Source organism: Oryza brachyantha, chromosome 6 (genome assembly GCF_000231095.2).
Source record: "Oryza brachyantha chromosome 6, ObraRS2, whole genome shotgun sequence".
In the NCBI taxonomy this organism is placed as follows: Eukaryota; Viridiplantae; Streptophyta; class Magnoliopsida; order Poales; family Poaceae; genus Oryza; species Oryza brachyantha.
Window position 1 is genome coordinate 20,249,170 of NC_023168.2, and position 19,769 is coordinate 20,268,938.

Below are 19,769 nucleotides of genomic sequence, written 5' to 3' on the forward strand. Positions count from 1 at the left end.
GTCCCAATATAATTGCATTTGTAGATTTTTGTGTTTAACTTTTAATCGTTCGTCTTATTTAAAAAAATTATGGTTTTTTTAAAAAATGGTCACACATAAAATATTGTTTATGTTTTATCTAGTAACAATAAAAGTAATAATTATAATTTTTTTCAAATAAAACAGACGATCATATGTTAAACTTAAACGTAAAAATGCACTCTTGCTAAGACAGAGACAGTACCAAAAGCTCTTCTGTCTAGCAGTGAGATACAGATACTACTAGCATCACAAAGTTGTGATGTACATACTCCGTAAAAGGTTTCAAAGGTATCTTTCCCGAACGATATCAAAAGTTCAGCAACTTTTGACAACACATATAGAGGATTCTTGTCAGGCAATTACAACTCAAAGTAGAAGAATCCCAACCCTGTGTATCTACAACTAAAAAGCCTGCAACACCAGCTATGCTAGATATTCATAATCAAATAGCTCTGAGGATCATAATTTGAACAAAACAAATCGTTTTCCAGTAAGGTCCAAGTCAATGTTCCCGAACAATTGAAGTTCATATAAAATTCATGCAAGCATACAACATACCTATGCTGCAAGCAAGGCCTTACAGCATGGCTACTTATCCGGATTCTGGATTTGTGCATTACACACCCAAAGAAAAGGTAATTGCATCCAAACTTACATAGCACCAAGAAGTTTAAACAGACAATCAGAAGACCCTTCGCTCACCCCGATATCTCGATGTAATAACATGAAACACAGGGAGGTCATCTAGTTCACTTCAGCCTCATGTTTGCAGCTCACATCAACCTCTTGTTTTCCAACTTCATAGTGGCCAAGAGAAACAAACACAAGAAAAGAGAACATAATGTTGGCATATTGGGATCCCTTGTATATTTGCACAGATGGAGAAAGCTAGGGAAGCACAGGAGTTAGCATACAAGTCTGTAACTTCTCAGAATAAGACACCCAGAGCCATATCCACTGTAATGGACAAACACTAAATTCCTAGCCCAGAATACAGCAGAAATCTGAGTACAAAACATGACCAACGAAGCAATGGCACTCAGGTGAATTCTTGCAAGCAATAGCAAAGCAAGGTTATTGATGGCATCAGCAGACATGAAGGAGAAACACTGCAAAATCAACATTTAGATTAGAACTTTCATCTGATGTTATCCCTAAAAGAACTTGAAATTGCAGTGCATAGATACATATGATTTTCACAATTGTGATCATAGAGTATGTTATCTATATTGTGCTCATCTGAGCAATGCAAACTTGAGATATCAAGCAGTAGCCAGAAGCAACTGCATCAAATAAATAATTCCTCTTCATTTCTTCCATTACCTTTCCAACTAATGAAACAACAACAGCGATATCACTCGAATACCACATAGAAAGATAAGGAAAAGCTCAGATTTCCTTGCTCGCAGCTTACATGACACAATTATTCACATATCGAATCATCAACGTGGTAAGAAAAGAAGAAAAGAAGAACGAGAGAGAAAAAGGAAGCAAGAATTATCCGTTTCTAGCTTGAGAACACCGTCAGATCAGCCGAAAAAGAAACGAGGCAGAGCTGAGCTGAGATTGTCTCGATCTTTTTCCAGCTCGCCCCTCCAAATCATGGCTCCAAATCATACTGTTCTTGCGAGCTAGAGGCGGAGTAGCGTGTCATAGCGGATACCCATCTGATCGGCCATGGCGGCCATGTCTACCTCCTCCGGAGGGGGCGGCATGTTCAGATCGAACGGCAGAGGAGCGCGAGATGCGGCTGCGTCGTCGCTGCCGTCCTCGCAGAGGACGGACGAAGAGGAGCCGCAGTAGCTGTGGCAGTCCTCTTCCTCGGCCGCCTCCATCGGGGCGGCGGAGGAGCGGGCTAGAGCGGATGCAGCGGCGCGGGGGGCGCCGCCGCTCCATGATTCGACGGTGCTGCTGTGGCTGGACGTGGCGGCAGCCGGCAGCGGCGGCCGGGGCGGGGGCGCGGACGGCGCGGCGGGGGGGAAGTTGGTCCGCGCGTTGGGCCCGCGGAGGGATCGGGCGGCGGCGTCGTAGGCCCGGGCCGCCGCCTCGGCGGAGTCGAAGGTACCCAACCAGATCGGGGTCTTCTTCGCCGGGTCCCGGATCTCGGCGGCGTACCGCCCGGACGGCCGCTTCCGCACGCCGCGGTACCGGATCTCCGGCGACGGCTGCGGCTGCTTCGACTTCCGCATCGCCGGACGTGCGCCGTGCGCGCGCGCGCGCTTGGAGGGGGAGGGTGGGATGCTCGGGGGGGCCGCTCGGCTAGGGTTTGGGCAGTGGCGTCTCCCTTCCCCTTCCCCTCCTCTTCCTTGAGACCCTTTCCCCTTGTTTCCTTTTTTGTTTCCTTCCGTCTTTTTTTTTTGCGTCCTTTTTTTTTCCCTCTCTTCCTTTGGTTTCTCCTCCTCACCTCCGCGCCGTGCCGCTTCCGCGCGGTGGCGCTGGCCGCTTTCGACACCAGCTCTTGCCTCTGCTCCACCACCACCACGATTTCGGGCGCAGCGGGTTTGGTTTTTGGCTAGTTTTTGCGCCGTTTTTTTAATCGTTTTGCGCCCCGGCATCCCGGGCCGGCCGGCCTGGTGCCCGCGTGTTCTCCTCTCTTCCCTTCGCGCGCGCCGCTACGGGCAGCTTGACTTGCGTGGCGTCCCGCGTCGGCGTCGTCACGCTCCGTTCGCTCTACGGCGACGGCGGGTGGGCAGGCGATTTGTTCGGTTCGGTTGGGGTTCGGCGCGGCCGACCTTAAGCATATTCCCGTGGCTGCCAAAAAAGCAATCTTCGCTCGCTAGCGAGGTGACATGCGTGGTTTGATCGTGGACGTAAGGCGTAATTTTTTGTTTTGTTTTAGTGGGCATTGCTTTGCGTAGATTGATGGCTCAGAGTCAAGAGTCACCGGGCGTTGGCTCGTGCGGTCCTATAAGGGCGCGTCCTTTGCATAGATTAAAACATTAAAAGTAGCTGGTTATATAAAACGAGAAACGTGTTTAATATGATTAATCGATAATTAAATATTAAAAAAGAAAATTGGATTTGTTTGGGATTTACAATAAACTTATATAGAGATAAATTTTCCATTAAACACATTTTGCATTTTAAAAAAGTATGCTAACGAATGTTGAGGAAGTGACTAATTTTTAATATAGCAAGTATAATAGTACACATAAGTTGGATGTAAGAGATAATGAAAAGGAGTGATATTGCTCTCGGAAATAGATCCTCTCATGTAAAGTTAGAGGTACATTGCCACTAACATTATTCCACATGTTAGTCTCTCTGTCCTCTTACTTGACGACTTGATGTCATAGAATATTGTTCTATTGTTCTTATGCAAGGGATAGGTATACACGTGCTCCATGGAAAATGTTTTAAATACAAAAGTGAAAGAAAGAAATATGAGATGAAAAATATACTTAACCTTATAGTCAATGTAATTATATGGGTTGATTTTAGACGAGTTTATAGCTAATAAGTTGGCTTTATTATTAAACTTGCTCTAATAAGGATGAGTATGCTAACTATAAACATGCCGCGTGTGGTTGGATATCTGTGTGGAGGAGGAAAGTAACGAGAGAGGCTGAGTGGGCTACTAATAGTACACAACTACATGTAAATTAAAAAATAAGGCACACTAATGCATGTGATAGACCACTAAGTGTAAATAGGGACATATGGTTTAATAAAACATGTCTTTTTTTTATTGTGTCAATAGACAACAATTATATGTTTTACATATGATTAGCTCTAGACTACATGACATATGTAGCTAGCAGCTGACTATACTACTAGATTTAAACTTGTTCTTAGGTAGTTTAGAATGGATCCTTGTTAACCACGTAATTACTATGCAGCAAAAACTTACGGGTAAGGACAAATTTCTCGAAAATGACAAGTACTCTGTGGCAACTAGAAACTATTGACAGGTACCTGATTCTATATGCTCTACGCAGTGTACACATGATTAAAGGTGAGTCACAATATTTACATGCTCAATTGTGTTATTCCATCGAGTTCTATAGCTCTATCGTAGTGAAGGGACTTTAAAGTATTATATACTTTAAGAATTTCCTTGTATATGTTGTCTGGAATAAATGATCTGATCATGTCAAACTTCGACGAATTATCATCATATGCACCATTTTTCCATGAATATAAACCTAATCGTATCTTTTAGGACGCCATACGTATCTTTTTTCTTTATCCGTTCACTCTCTCAATGATAAGAATAGCCTGAATGTTTGGTAATCTCAATTTAAGCTCGGCTCGAACTTATGTTGGGTCTGAGCCTAGCCGGTTGGCTCATTTGAGCTCGGCTCATTGACAACCTCAATAGAAGCTCCAAATGACGGGAAGGTTCGTCAACCCAATATATACCGATAGATATGAAAGTTACTTGATTTGATCTAAAATATAAATATTTCTACGATTTAAACCATATTCTACGAATATAATTTTTTTGCATTATTACTAGCACTACTATCCCATTAATCATTTCTCATACAAAATTTTTACGACTTACTCCTAGACATCATTTCACCTCCACTCATTTTACATTTATTTTATATTTATCAAGTGGATTAAAGTATTTTCTACTTAACTTTAATCTTCGTTGAATAATATAGAAATCCTTATATTTTTAGATTAAATAACATAGAAACGTATGTTTTTAGACGGAAGTAAGATATACTAGTAGTAGTACCAAAGAAAGAAGCCGTGGAGAAAAAAAAAGGAATACCTGTCGATTTCCGGTGTAACAGATGATGCATCACACCACTCGATTCGACTGCGTTGCCCGGGGCAAACCTGCACGAGGACGAACCGGAGCCGAGCCCCACCCCACCACCGACCACCGCCCGGCTGTCGGTTACACGTCGGCACGTTGCGACCGTCCGACTCGAGTCGTTCCGCCGTTCGAGTCGCGCGCGCTCCCGAATTCCCCGTCCCGCGCACGGCCCGTCTCGCCCCGCCCCGCCATGAGCGCCTCCTCCTCCGGCCGCCGCGGCGGCGCGTCTCCCGCCGCCTCGCCCGGCCAGAAGCGGCCGAGGGGAGATGGCCCCGCTTCGCCTTCTGGCCGCTCCGCCCCCGCCAAAAACCCTCGCCGCGCCTTCTCCTCCTCCCCCTTCGCCGACTTCGGGAGCTACATGGCCGCGAAGAACAGCAAGCTCGCCGCGCAGTTCGAAGCTGACGCCTCCACGTCCGCCGCGGAGGTGGCGGGCGGCGTATTTGCTGGCGTCTCCATCTTCGTCGACGGCTTCACCGTGCCCTCTAGCCAGGTGACCCTCGTGCCCCGCAAAACCCTTGTTAAGCTTTTGGGGGCATTTCAAATACCGGTGGAGGGATCGCTATAGCTAAAACGATGGAGATTATGACGATTTAAATTGATTGTTTTATTGTCGGGTTTCACTTCGTGGGATTTGGTAGGAGCTGAAGGAGATTATGCTGAACAATGGTGGGCGGTTCGTCAACTACTTCTCGAGGAATACGGTGACGCACATCATCTGCACGCACCTGCCCAATAGCAAAATGAGTAATCTGAGGTATAGAGTGCATTTGGAAGGAACGGATCAATGGAATCTCAGCATTTTTTTTGGAGTTATGTTGATCATGTTGCCGTTTAATGCAGAGCATTCAGTAAGGGACTTCCCGTGGTCAAGCCAGCCTGGGTGGTGGATTCCCTTGCAGAGAACAGACTACTAAACTGTAGTTTCAGTTCACCTTCCCTCACTATCAGTTTACTGCTGACTAGCTGAATGATATGCCTACTTGTTGCAGCTTGAGTTCGTTAACTTAAGTAAAACCATATCGTTGGCAATTCATCTGTTAATGATGTATGGGTAGTTTGTTTCTCATAAGGCATTGCTTGAGCTTGTGAACTTAGATGAAACAATGCCACTAGCTATAAATATGCCAATAATTCGTTTGATCGAGTTGCTTCTCACATCATTGCACATTGAATTCATATGATGCTCGTAATGAAAAAGTACTTTTTGGAATTTTTGCAATTACTCGTTTGGTCATGGGTGTCTTCCTGAAAACTTTTATTCAGAGTCATTATAATTCACACTTTTTTGGACATATGCTCCCAGCTACAGTGAAATTAGTGAAATACTTCACTTGAAAATTTAAATTCATTGGCATGTAGCTGAAATCCCAAATTATCTGGCATGAGCAAGGTCAATTATCAAATTACTTAACTAAACAAGTTAATCATGATGCGAGTATGCACTGTTGATGCTTCTATAGCCATTTTTTGCATGATTTGTTGTGCCGCATGTAGTTTGTATCCACTCGTATTTATTCACTTGTTCTTATGGTTTTTTTTTCTTTTGCCTGCTTATTTTTTTTCACTAAGGTGCTCCATATCAAATAAGTCAACACAGTTCTTCCAGCAGAAAGCAGACAAAACTTTCTGCTTTCTTTTCGGGAAGTCATTATCAGGGTGAACTGAATGATCAAAACAAAAGACATGAATTACACTCCTCGTCTGCTCAGGAGGGATCACAAGACCAAAACAGTGGTTGTGATAAGGAAGGGTCATTATTGAAGGAGGAGGCATCAAATGACTCACTATCGTCTAATGATCATAAAGCTTCTATGTTTGAGGAACAAGATAGTGAAGACTTTGTTGATGAGGATGGTAATGCTTGTGAAACAGAATGTTCAGAGAGAACGGATAATGGTGTGGATGGTAAATTTGATATTGCTCAGTCCCCTGATGTCAGGTCAAGGTGTTCAAACTTGTGCAGTACAAGCTCTATGGACAGCCGTTTGTCTTTAGATTCAATGGATAGAAATGCAACTAGATCTTCTAGTCGGACACATTCAACCCTCACAGATCCAAATTTTGTAGAGAACTATTTTAAGGCAAGTTATCTGAACAATTTAGCATATTTGATTTTTCCATTTCCATTTTGCTACTTTATTTTTGGTACTATTGTGGTTCAGTCCCAGAACTATTACAAAGCCTTGGTTTTTTTTGGTCTAATAAGGGGTTGTGCATAAATCTTGTTTTGAGTTTTGGCAAGGGCTGGCTATCATGTTGAGTATTCCATTCTGTCTGCTACTTGCGTTTTATGATATCATCAGATATACTTTTCTTAAATGTTCTATATGTTTAATTTTGTGCTGCTCTTACTTGATAATTTAGTATTCTCGACTGCATTTCATTGGGACCTGGAGAAATAGGTACCGCAAGCGCTTCTCAAATTTACTAGGGGCTAAAAGCAGTAAGGGGAACGGTGATCATTCAGGAAACAGAACGATCATTCATATTGATATGGTAATTTGTAATCCCTTTGCTATAAGCTGTGTCTTTTATTTTTTAATGTTAATTTTCTATGAGAAAAACATTTTCTCTATCAATCTTCCAAAACATAAATATGATATGTAGTTTTAGTTGTACTAATGCATATTACTTCATGACGTTTGGATCTTTTAGTTTGGTTGCAAAAAGAAGAATGCTCTGTACTTGTGAGCATGACCTTTCTGCAATTTTTGCAGTTCGATTTCTTATCTAGCTGTAAATTGAACAGGCATGAAAAACAACAATCTAGTAAAGAACACATTAACTTTTGGGATGAACATGGTAATGCAAAAACTGGTGACTATACGCCGTTATGGCATGAATTGGCAAATGTGTGTCAATCTAATCATGAGTATATGTTGCTCTCATTGGATTGTGTGGAAAAGAAAATGAGATCTTCCCTCAGACTAGCAGGCTAGCAGCAGTACAGAATAACATGCATTAAACTTAAATTTCAAAAATTCAGTTTAAGTCACATATTTCAATCACTCACTGTATTGTTCACTGAAAACTGAAGATTATTTTTTTGTTTAACTTTACTTGTTTATTTTGATCCTTGGCATAACTTTTCTGCAATATACCTATGGCCTTGATCTTTGACATAACTATTCTTCAATCCCAGGATTGCTTTTTTGTATCAGTTGTCATCAGAAATAAGCCAGAGCTGCATGATAAGCCAGTAGCAGTTTGTCATTCTGACAATCCTAAGGGAACTGCAGAAATATCATCTGCAAACTATCCCGCACGAAACTATGGTGCATTTATTTTATCCAAAGTTTGCCTCAGGATTCCAAATCTGGTTATACAAACACCTTTGAACATGACATTGCTCTGTTTTGTGTATTCCAGGGATAAAGGCTGGCATGTTTGTTAGAGACGCCAAAGCTCGGTGTCCCCACCTAATGGTTGTTCCGTATGATTTTGATGCATATGGGGAGGTATACCTGTCAATTCTTCCTCTTCAATTTTTTTGTTGGCATACTGCTTTTGTTAGGATTGATATGTTGGATTTTTCTGCAGGTTGCTGACCAGTTCTATGGTATTTTGCATAAATATTGCAGCAAAGTTCAGGTTTGTGCTGTATCACCCATGCTTATAAACTTGTATATATAATGATGCATCCTCACCCTTATTATCACATAAGCATCTACAAGTCTAACAATTTATGCATATAGGCTTTGAGTTGCGATGAAGCTTTTCTGGATATGACTGAATGCTTACATGATAATCCAGAGGAAGTAACAGAGAAAATCAGGAATGAGATTTTTGGTACAACAAAGTGCTCTGCTAGTGCAGGTATTGCCGGAAACATGCTCCTAGCTCGTTTAGCCACCAGATCTGCAAAGCCAAATGGACAGTGCTTTATTTCATCTGAGAAGGTACATGCATGCTAAGTTGCACTATGCCCATTCTAAACTTACAGTGGCCTGTTTGGAACAAGGAAATCTTTTTATGTATAGGAGTTCTAGATGAGTTACTCTGTTTCCTACATGTTTTCTCATTCAAAATGGCCCCTTAGAGCTATGGTTGATGACTTAGTTGTTGAAATATCTAAGGTGCATCCACTCCCTCTAAATGGATTTTTATTTCATCTTTGTGAGAGTTCTGTTTGTCTCATTTAGCAGCCTACAATTTTAAGGGCATGCAACTTGTCTGACAGCAACATGTATTTCTTACAGGTTGTTGATTATTTAAACACTCTGTCTATCAAAGCACTCCCAGGCATTGGTCATACAGTCTCTGACAAATTGAAAAGCAGAGAAGTTGAATACTGTGGCCAACTTCGCAACATACCAAAGGTTCGCCAACATCGAATTTGTGTTGTTTAACATATAATTATCCTGCTTCTTCATGTAAACTAATAGACTTTACCAATCGAGAAGTTTTAGTTTTCCTTTTACAAATGCAGAATAAACTGTGTACTAGTTCTTTTTTCTCAACAATTTCAATGAGGTATTGGTTATGTGCCATGCGATGGTCCTGTCTTGCTCTATCATATCCTCTGAGCTTTAGAATTTCAGAAACGGAATGTTTTTTTTTAACTGATGTCCTTCAACAAATCTACTACTGTGCCAACATTTTTATGCAGGAAGCTCTATATAAGGACTTCGGTAAAAAGATTGGTGATACGTTATGGAATTATTGTAGAGGAATTGATCATTCAGTTGTTGAAGCTGTTCAGGTAGAAGTTGCTTAGTTGTTTTTGTTGTGAGCATCTGCACTTCTTTTTTCAAGGTTATTTAGGTGGGAACGTGTAACTTTCATGTTAGTCTTGCACTTTGGTGTTGATATCATGTGCATGCTTTCTTACAACCACTTGCTGTTAACTCATTGGTTTTACAGATTTTGAACCAACTGTTTTTTTATGTTTTCTTCTGATTTGATCGGACAGATAGTATGCCCATGACTTGTGGGTACAAGGGGACAAAACCCGAAAGAAATATGTATGCCTTCTGTATGACATCAGATTAAGCTGATCTTGGTTCTTTAGTTATGATTTATACAGTTGCTCCCTTTGCAACCATTTCAACAAAATATCCAAGTGTTCTTGAAGTATGTCTGGGGACACAATAGCCTTCAGGGGGAAATGAATTTTTTTGTAACTATCAATTTAGTACACAACATTCTTCCCTCCTGCAAATATGGATTTTCACCTTTTTATTTTATATGCAAAGCTGTGCTTTCCTGATAAGTCCTGTGTACCACACATGATATGTTGCAACATTGCATCAGCAAAAGCTGAAGACAGTACACTCCTTACATGCTATGAATAATATGTTCCTCTGTTAATATGGACAAGTTGCTTCTTATAGGCATAGAAGGGCTTGCATTTGTTTGTTTTTGTTGCTTCTGGGATGTAGCATGCACTGTGTTGGTCTCTGTCATTAGGAATGGAATAATCAAATCCATAACTTCTTTGCTTCGCACATACTGTAGGAAACAAAATCTGTCGGTGCTGAGGTCAATTGGGGAGTCAGATTTAATACTAACAAAGATGTGAGCTTATTCTGTTTCTTTTGTAATGTATCACTGTGATGCTATGTATTTTTTGTTTTTGACCTCTTTTGTTTTGTTTGCAGGCGGAGAATTTTCTTGCTAACCTCAGCAAGGAGGTTTGTCTACGGTTGGAAGGTTGTGGAGTACAGGGTCGTACTATTACCCTTAAGGTTATTTCTACAGACTGTACTCTTTTCTATAAAGTTGAGTGAAGGATAATAACTGATTTGTTTTGCCTTGAAGTTGAAAACAAGAAGGAAAGGTGCTGGAGAGCCAATCAAGTTTATGGGATGTGGTGACTGTGAAACTGTTAGTCGGTCTATGACGGTAAGGGCTGAAAGATGCATTCAGATGCATTTGTTAGTTAGTTTTGTCTGTGTTTTATGTTGACTTGTTATTCTGTGTAGTTGTGTTATAGTTTTGTCCATGGAAATGGGTGCTGTGTTATAATTTTGTCCATGGAAATGAGTGCTAAGAGAGTGCTATCCTGTGAAATGGGTCATCAGTTCTGCAGTACACATGTTTCACCTCATTTGCCATTTTATTTTTTAATCACAACATGAGTTACTTTATCAGTGCATTGTGCCTTCACTTAACTTTCTGATCTTTCTTTCCTTCCTTTGCTAATTGAAGATTGCAGGTGCAACTGACAGTTTAGTCACCCTTCAGAGAATTGCAAAACAATTATTTGCATCATTCCGTGTTGGTAAGTTGTAGGGCTTTAACTATAGAAACCCTGCAACAAAAATCTCTTGGAAACTGTATTCCGTTGTCATTACTTTTCTGAAGACTAAGTTGTACAACATCATATGGTAGATGTGAAGGAAGTTCGGGGAGTTGGGCTAAAAATTTCAAGGCTTGAGCATGCAGATTTAGCTCAGGGAGGTATATTGTAACTATTTGATTCCTCTTTATTCTGTTTCTCTTAATAATGTTGAACCAAGTCTTTTTGGGTTCAGTGTAAGTATCCTTTTCATTTCAGTGCTGATGTACAAAATGCCATCCTGATCTTTATGCATTTTAATTAGTTTATAAGCCATGCATATTAAAATTTGTCTAAACATTGAAAGCAAATGTAGACTTCCCACTTCCCTACTAATTAACTACAGGCGCTTTCCAGTAGATGATGCCAAGGTGAGTGCTTTCTAAAGAGAATGCCATAATGTTGCACAGGGAAAAAAAGCACGCAGGAGTTCAGTAGGAAATCTTGAGGGGATCAATATGGTGTATCAAGCTAAATATGTTGGGAGTGGCCCATATGGAACTTAGCGGGTTTTCTTGTTAGTTGTTGCTGTCGACATTATGGGCAAAGCTGACTATAATATACACCATTTTGCTCAAATACATTGTCGTTATACTACAACACCAGGTTAAAAACTGAAGCATATTGGCCTTACTGCTTATAAAGCAACTTCTTGGGGAATAGATTTTTGCACAGATTTATCAGTAGCTAATGTGGTATATCTTAGTGTACATGTATATTGAAATTGTTGACTGTGGTGTACCGCCATAATTGGGATGATGGCTCTTGGCCCTATGCAACTGTAGTCGCCTCACTTGTTGCTGTAGGCTTTATGAAACATTGTGATCTTCCCATCATGCAACATGTACTTTTAACTTTTAAGCAATATTTGAAGTTGCCTTGAATTTATGCACTGAGTTAACAATTTGTTAGTTATTATCACTCACATTCTGTTTCTACTTTATGATAACTTACCACTGTCACTGCCATCAGTCTTCAAAGTATGTTATTACTCATTCTTGTTTGATTTCTAGACACTAAGCTCGTTACAATTGTTTTTTCTCTAATGAAGCACCACGAGGGAATATGCTTGAATCATGGCTTGTTTCGCCATCTGAGATGCTCAAGAAACACAGCAGTGAGAAAGCTTGCTTGCTCAAAAGCGGTGATGATGCAGGTATGGGACATCTGCTTCCTGTCACGCCAAGCTGTAATTTCTGTAACAAATGCACTTTCTGTAATGTTAGTTCACATCATGAACGTTTGAATTTGCATTTTTGTTTTGTTCTATTGATTCTTTTTAAAAGATTTGGACTGGTTGGAACTTGTGTAGCAATGAGTGAGCAGCAAGGTTTAGGAAGCATCAGAGGGTCATCTATAGGGGGGACGTCTCATTTGTCAGAAGTGAACCTTACAAGTGACAGACCTACTAGAGTCCATGGTGTTGAGCTGCCACCATTGCCTGAACTTGATTTGGAAGTCCTCAAGAACCTTCCTCCAGAGATAATATCTGAGATGAATGACATGTACAAGGGAGAATTGCATGGTTTTCTAGGCATAACCAGTGGTGACAAAGCCAAAGAAAACGATATAAAATCTCCTGCTTTTCAGGCAGTTACTCAGAATCTTGTGCCTGTTCTCGACGCAAAGCTGCATGGAGATGGAGGGCACAAAGACCCCATTCATTTTAAAAAGGAAACAGAAATTAAGGTAAGATGATCAATAAATTTGAAAGAGAACTTTGCAAGCACACGTTTCAAACTGCTACTTTATACACATGTTTTGAACCATCGATCTACTATTCTTACTGTTGGCCTGTTGCTATACTCTATTAGGGGTTTTCAGGGGAACAACTCTCTGGAGTAAATGATTCCAGTGCTTCATGTTCAAGAGCTAGTGAATTGGTTGATATACCAAGAGAAAGTGCCATACAGCATGATTTCATGCCTAATTCTCTAAGCCAGGCAGACGTTACGGTGCTGCAGGAATTACCTGAGGATGTGAAGGCTGATTTGTTTAACACGCTTCCATTGCACAGATCAGGGGTTCCTACATGCAGCACTTCAACTGTTGCTGAAAACGAATTTCCTGAGAACGAAAAAGGCAATGATCCAAAACAGCGAGAGATTTGTCTCCCGCCAAGGAATTCTGAAAAATGGATTGAAGAGTTCAGAGTTAGCAGTTGCCTGAGACTAGAGGTCATTGCAAAGCAATACACAGACTCCATCTCCAGTCAACCTTTATCCTCTGTTCTAGAATATGTAGTTCCCTACCTTCATCTTTGCCCTGACTCAGGCAGCGAAGAATGGAACGTAACACTTGCACACCTTTCTGAATTTCTTAAACAGTATATACATCTAAAAGTTGCATCTGATATTGAAGAGCTCCACAAATGTTTCCGGCTTTTAAAAAGGTAAATCATACAACTACGCAAGCATCATTAGATATGAATTTGCCCTGAAAATGACTGCAAAATGCAAACCAGGATCTGAGGATCTGCATGCTTACAGAACATCTGTATTTATTGTTAGTCATGAAATTACACTCTGTTCTCAGTTACAGAACTTCTCCCAATGTAGGTTGTCATCAGCATCAGAACTTTTTCTGGAATTGCATGATAGCATTCTACCTCTCCTACAGGTAAAACTTTGCTCGTTTAATGGTCATATGATGCACATCCATATGTGTAATAGTCACCCTTTCAAGCACTTTGCTCTCAGATTTATGTAATTGTTTGATCGTTTTGTAGGATTCTGTCAGTCAGCATTATGGTGGCATACTACATTTCTAGTTTTAATGTTCAAGCACAGTTAGCCATTTTGCTGTCGAAATGGCCAAGATTACCTGTGATCTTTGCTCTGATTAAACCTCGATGATGAGTCCAACGTGTTCCTGCAATGATTCATTGAATCCACAATTTCTCGTGCTGGGCGGCTGACAGGCTAACCATAATGGACTGTGGTTCTCCTGATTTGTCTTGTTGCGAGCCTGCAAAGCTATCCTTTATACATGTAAATATACTAGCGAATATTATTACTAGCACTACTACTACATTGACGACAGTATGCAGGCTGCAGTATGTAAAAGAAATTTGTCTTTGAAGTATCTTTTAGTTGCGGAATGCACAAGAATGGGGTGAGCTTGGCAATTGTTGTCAAGTCTCATACTGATACAATCAGAACAGATGTTGACACCCTCAATGCTAGCACCGTGATGCCAAATCGTCATGGCCGGAGATCGTCATAAAACATTTAGTTAATAATTTTTTTAACAAAATTATAAAGATAGATTGATATTACATACGTGCAAGTTTAATATGATTTTTAAAATTATTAAAAAATAACAAATATGATTGTGTGTGTGTGTGTGTATATATATACACTATTTGCAGTTTAATTTGTTGTTTTTGTTATGAATTGTAGAAATTATTTAAATTGCATGTTTATGAAGAGATATATACCATATTAATCTATATTCAGTTAAAGAACAAATTCATAACTATCTAGATGATTTTTTAAAAAATATATATATATATTTAGATAACATGCAATAGATGAAAATCCCTCAAGAGTTAAAAGGAAACCACCCCCATTTTGCTTCAAATCGGCAAAATATAACAGCTCGGGAAGAAGTCCAACAACGATTTATTGGATCATCAGTGGAGTTCATCAGAAAAGTATTAGGGGGTGTTTGCTTGAGTGCCAAATACTTTTCGAAACATTATCAAACTTTCTGACAGTTGTTTATTTGGTTGCCACTCCACAGTTTAATAACCAGAGGCCCAATATCACCATTACAAATACAAATTCTTGGCCACACCTTAGCCAATGGGTTTGAAAGCTGTGGCCATGTTTGATTACTAAGCCTGCCCTTATTACTCCCTAATAAATGTATAGCACGTTGCGGAGATACTTTCAAGAAACAAAAGAATGAGCTTACAATACGAAGGAAAAAAATGCTAAGTGCATCTATTTACGTAGGCATAATTCCTTACAGTAAATATATTACCTACACCCTATCTAACACGTATTTTAGTTCTTTCAAGTCGACCGTTGTATTTTTGCACCAGATTTTATGCCTCCACGACGTGTCCCTACAAAGATGATATAGACCGTCAGATAAATATTAAAGCGGGAGTGAACTGTATGACAGGCAATGAGCGACACAGCTAATATGGTAATTCAACTTAATGCAAAGGGAGCAATTGACAGGTAAATTCAATTCAATTAAAAAACTGATGATCCTTGAATTGGTTGGATGGGTCTGACACTGATTACTCAGCGGCTTAATGTGGATCAATACATCCAAATGGTTGGCAATGGAAGGCAGTAAAGAGAACTCACCAGCTGGTCTACGGAATAGAGAGCAGGCTTTCAGCCAGTTGATAACATGGTGATCTCTTGGACCCGGAAGCACAGTTCATTGTAGGCGTAAAATGATGACAACCGTTATACAATTTCTAATGTGAGTATGTGACATGATGCAAAGGTGAATATCTGCGGGGAATAATAACTGCAAGATTTAGGCAACAAAATAGACGTTATCACATTCATAGATTTAACAGGCTTTCCAAAAACACCAAATGCATAGTAAAGCAAGTTAACACGTCCTATGGACTGGAGAGGACATAAGCACATACCTCTCAATTGCAATGGAGCTTTGTTTTTCATTTGATCAGGAATTGGTATGAAAATCTCATTTCTGATGAACTAGTCAACTTGACCAACATGTGTTGGGACTTAACCAGCCAAATGACACACTTACTGAATGTTGTACTGTTCATATCATCAGATTGCAGTTAAATCGTCCTGGTAAAAAAAGGGAGCAGACAATTAGTAGTTAATACCACAATAACCATTATTTGATTATGTATGTTTGATTTCTTTGCTCACCCTGAACTACCAAGGTTAGCGGTGATGAAAGTTGGTCTCCTTGTCTTAGCCTTACTCTCAGGCAAAGCACTGATTTCCTTGCTTTTAAATGAGAACCAAATTAGCTCTCCTCTCATAGGAAGGAGTTCCTGGCCCACTAAGAAGGCTATCCAATGAATCAAACACGCCCTACATTCACCAAATTGGTAAGAATTGAGAAGTCTTAGCTCAATCAATTATGCCATGAAACGGCCACAGGGGGCTAACCGGATTCCTTTGGTATTCAAAATCTATGTAGTATACCCACAAGGTTAACTCAGCAACCGCAATATCAGAAAATGTTGTAACTTCCATAAGGAAGAGCTCCCTAGGTTCAAAAATAAAATAAGGAACGACTTGCAGCAGTGGGATAAAAATGATACTGAAACTGAACCTATTATTTAAGCAAACAAGGCATTCAGATTACAAAGTAGATTGATTTGCTGGGGCACTTACCATTGGATAGCAAGTTCTAGACGAATGCTGCATCAAGATTGTTGAGTAAGGCTTATAGCAAGCATGCAATTAACTCAACTTGCACAGCAAGGAAAAGAATGGCCAATGAAATATAACATCTATCAGCATGAAGGCCAACATTAGTCAGCTAGCTTCTCCTCTGACTTCACTAACAAGGCTACTGGATACTTCATGCATGTTATTTGTCACCATTGCATATGTTTGAGAACTAATGCAACAGAATCTTTTCTCCATAACAGACAGCATCTGGAAACATATATCAACATAGCCAGCTTTGAGTAAACCATCATTTAGAATTTTCCATGCAACTTCATCATGATTATAGCCCAGTTCAAGCAATTCGCAGAACAGAGATTTAGCCTTCTCAAACTCTCCTTCATTACAAAGGCCTACTATAAGAAGCCTGTAGGACTCGAGTCGAGGTTGAAAGCCATAATCTGACATGGCGCTAACAAACGACAATGCCTTTTCAAAGAAATTGGTATCACAACAGCACTTGATAAGCCATGTGTATATATCTTCATTGGGAGATATACCTTTTTCACACATATGATCTAGAAGGAGGTGTGATTCTTCAAGACGATTAGCTTTGCAGAATCCTGCAATGAGAGAACTGTATGTCATTACGGTGGGATTTAAACCATGCTTCACCATCCTTTCAAGAAGTTGCCAGACAGTATCCAACTCTATCAAGTTCCACATGCCAGAAGTATCTATGAAACGAACATTAGCAAGATTGTTCTTTAGAAGATGCTTGAGCAAAAGACAATAAGTCCAGTAACTTGGCTCACATGATGCACACACCATGCGCTTCAGAGTAGAAAATGCACGATCAATATATCCCAAATGCCCACAGCCATCAATGAATATGTTATAGGTCACCACATCAGGAGCAACACCTTCTCTTTCCATTTTAAAGATTAAATTCTCAGCCTCCTCCAGTCGACCTTCCTTGCAGTATGAATTAATGAATACAGTATATGTGGTAGCACTAGGCTTATGGCCCGACGAGGACATTTCATTGAACATCCTTTTAGCATGGTCATGCTTTCCTTCTCTGAGCATTTCATCAATTAGTATTGTGTAGGCAAAAATGGTACACTTTACCCCTCTGAGAGACATCTGATCCAGTATTGGCAAAGCTTCATTCAGTCTTTTTTGTTTGCATAAAGCATGCAGTAGTACACTGTATGTGTATGAATCTGGTATGCAACCCTCATGAATCATCCTCTCTATAAGGGTGGCAGCAAAGTCAGTATTCCCTGCCTTACTGAAACCATCAATTAAAGTAGTATAGTACACCTTTGTTAGAGTTACTCCTTTTCTAACAAGAAATGAATAAGCTTCTTCAGCTCTTCCAGCTTTACACAGTGCATCAGTTAAGACAGCATATGCATGCTCGTCAGGGTTCAAACCATTCCGCTCCATCATTTCAAATAACCTGAAAGCATTATCAAAATCATGTTCCTCACACTGACCTTGAACTAAAGTGGTGTACGTGATAACGTTAGGAATTATCCCGTCTTCTTCCATCTTAGTTATTAGAGCCATTGCCTTATGAAGTTTCTTATCCTTAACTAACCCATACATCAGAGAATTGTACGTCCAGGCATTTGGCTGGCAACCATCACGTTCCATCATCTTCAAGACCTCTAGCGCAATATCAACCTTCCCACTCTTGCAATATCCATCAATTATAGATGTGTAGGTGATGACATTTGGGACTAAACCATTTGCTGAAATTTCGTTCAACAATTCTTCAGCCTCTTTTAGCATATCCTTCTTAATGAGGCTATTTATCAGCTTTCCAAAAACTTGTATATCAAGTTTACACTTGCTTGACATCATCCTATTCTTCACCCTGAGTGCATCATCAATCTTTTCAGCCACGCAATACCCATTGATCAAGTTAGTGAATGTAACAACTGTTGGTGTGAAGCCTCCCCTGACAGCATTATCCAGCAATTCTTCGGCTTCTTCTGTCCTCCCGTCACACAGGCCATAAATCAAAGTATTGTATGTCCAATCATCTGGGTAGCAGCCATTTTTTTCCATCAGCTCCTTAATCTTCAATGCATCATTCATCCTACCTGACTTACAGTACCCAACAATCATTGCATTGTATGCCATAACACTTGGAACAACACCATTCTGAGGCATTGCATCAAACAACAACTTGGCATCACCAACCCTACCTGACTTAGAAAGTCCACTGATCAAGAATGTAAACGCGCGCACATTTGGAGAGCAGCCATCTCTCTTCATCATCAAGAACAGCACAAGTGCCTCCCTTACACAACGTGCCTCACAGAGTCCCTGAATTAAAATAGTGTAGGAGTACTCATTTCTCTGGCAACCCATCAGCGGCATCATCAGGAATAACCAGCAAGCCTTTTTTAATTCACCCGCTCGGCAGTACCCTAGCACTAATGCATTACATGTGAACGTTTCTGGCTCCAATCCACCATCCAGCAACAGTCGGAAATACCGGTGCGCGATGGTGAGATTACCTTCCTTGGAGTATGATTTAATCATGGTATTGTACGTCACTCCGTCCGGCAACAGACCATCCTGTACGAGCTGCGAGTACACCCTCCCCATATAATCCGTCATGTCGTACCGCGCCAGCGATCTAAGGGCGAAGTTGTAGCACTTTGGGGACAGCGCGAGGCGTGCGCCACCCGTTCGACGGATTGCCTGAATGGCATCGGCGGACACACGCATGTCCTCCGCGGTGTGGGAGCACTTGAGCATGGACACGACGAGCTTCTCGTACTGCGCGGGGGCACGGCGGCGCGACAGGAGGTGGAGGAGCGCCGCGTGGGAGTCGGCGGTGTGGCGGAAGCCGGGGCGGCGCGCGAGCCATTCGAAGAAGGCGAGCGCGGTGGCGGGCTCCGGAGCGGCAGAGTCCGCGCGGAAGAGGCCGGCGACGTGCGCGGCGGTGACGGAGGGGGCGATGCGCTTATAGGCGCGGCCCTTGTTCCAGCGCCGGGTGGAGAGGATGCGGCCGAGCTCGGCGACGACGTCCGGGGTGGAGGTGGACTCCGCGGCGGCGGCGGACCGGGCCAGGGGTGGGAGGCGGCGCATGGTGGCGGCGGAGGGGTTTAGGGTTTTGCGGCGGCGGAGAGGTGAGGAGGAGGCATTTGGTTGTGGGGGTTAGCTGGGGTTTAGCCGCGCGGCGGCGTGGAGACGGAGGTGGTGGTGGTGGCGATGGCGCGATGCCCCCGGGGTTTTCCGGTTTTCCATTTCTTTTCCTCTTTGGCTCCTTTGGTTCGGCTTCGGCGCTCGTTTCGCGGAGCACGCACAACTCTTTTGACTCTTTTTTTAAGAC

The 19,769-nt window shown here is 41.4% G+C and overlaps 3 protein-coding genes across 7 annotated transcripts; 1 reads left to right on the forward strand and 2 right to left on the reverse strand.

The window, feature by feature from the left end:
* Positions 1-513: 513 nt before the first annotated feature.
* On the reverse strand, positions 514-2,615 carry LOC121054709 (ethylene-responsive transcription factor 3-like). The gene has a single exon (XM_040525146.1). The coding sequence runs from the start codon at positions 2,574-2,576 to the stop codon at positions 1,653-1,655; it is 924 nt and encodes a 307-aa protein (XP_040381080.1). The 5' UTR covers positions 2,577-2,615; the 3' UTR covers positions 514-1,652.
* A 2,367-nt stretch (positions 2,616-4,982) lies between these two features.
* On the forward strand, positions 4,983-14,273 carry LOC102721459 (DNA repair protein REV1). 2 transcript variants are annotated; one of them, XM_006657219.3, is made up of 21 exons: positions 4,983-5,282; positions 5,431-5,546; positions 5,633-5,709; positions 6,362-6,873; positions 7,157-7,288; positions 7,935-8,067; positions 8,162-8,250; positions 8,333-8,383; positions 8,488-8,691; positions 8,992-9,111; positions 9,402-9,494; positions 10,250-10,309; positions 10,393-10,479; positions 10,553-10,636; positions 10,943-11,015; positions 11,126-11,194; positions 12,124-12,228; positions 12,385-12,761; positions 12,887-13,464; positions 13,631-13,691; positions 13,801-14,273. In XM_006657219.3, the coding sequence occupies exons 1-21, from the start codon at positions 4,983-4,985 to the stop codon at positions 13,840-13,842; spliced, it is 3,363 nt and encodes a 1,120-aa protein (XP_006657282.2). In that variant the 3' UTR covers positions 13,843-14,273. The 2 variants fall into 2 exon arrangements, with proteins under 2 accessions (XP_006657282.2, XP_015694364.1); XM_015838878.2 differs by having other exon boundaries at positions 5,119-5,282; positions 8,488-8,608; positions 9,026-9,111.
* Positions 14,274-14,745: 472 nt separating this feature from the next.
* Positions 14,746-19,708, reverse strand: LOC102721746 (pentatricopeptide repeat-containing protein At5g65560-like). 4 transcript variants are annotated; one of them, XM_040524734.1, is made up of 6 exons: positions 16,418-19,708; positions 16,190-16,289; positions 15,944-16,111; positions 15,691-15,859; positions 15,395-15,563; positions 14,746-15,144 (listed from the first exon to the last, which is right to left on the reverse strand). In XM_040524734.1, the coding sequence occupies exon 1, from the start codon at positions 19,523-19,525 to the stop codon at positions 16,562-16,564; it is 2,964 nt and encodes a 987-aa protein (XP_040380668.1). In that variant the 5' UTR covers positions 19,526-19,708; the 3' UTR covers positions 14,746-15,144; positions 15,395-15,563; positions 15,691-15,859; positions 15,944-16,111; positions 16,190-16,289; positions 16,418-16,561. The 4 variants fall into 4 exon arrangements, with proteins under 4 accessions (XP_040380668.1, XP_040380669.1, XP_040380670.1 ...); XM_040524735.1 differs by lacking the exon at positions 16,190-16,289; XM_040524736.1 differs by having other exon boundaries at positions 15,395-15,547; positions 15,944-16,289.
* Positions 19,709-19,769: the final 61 nt, after the last annotated feature.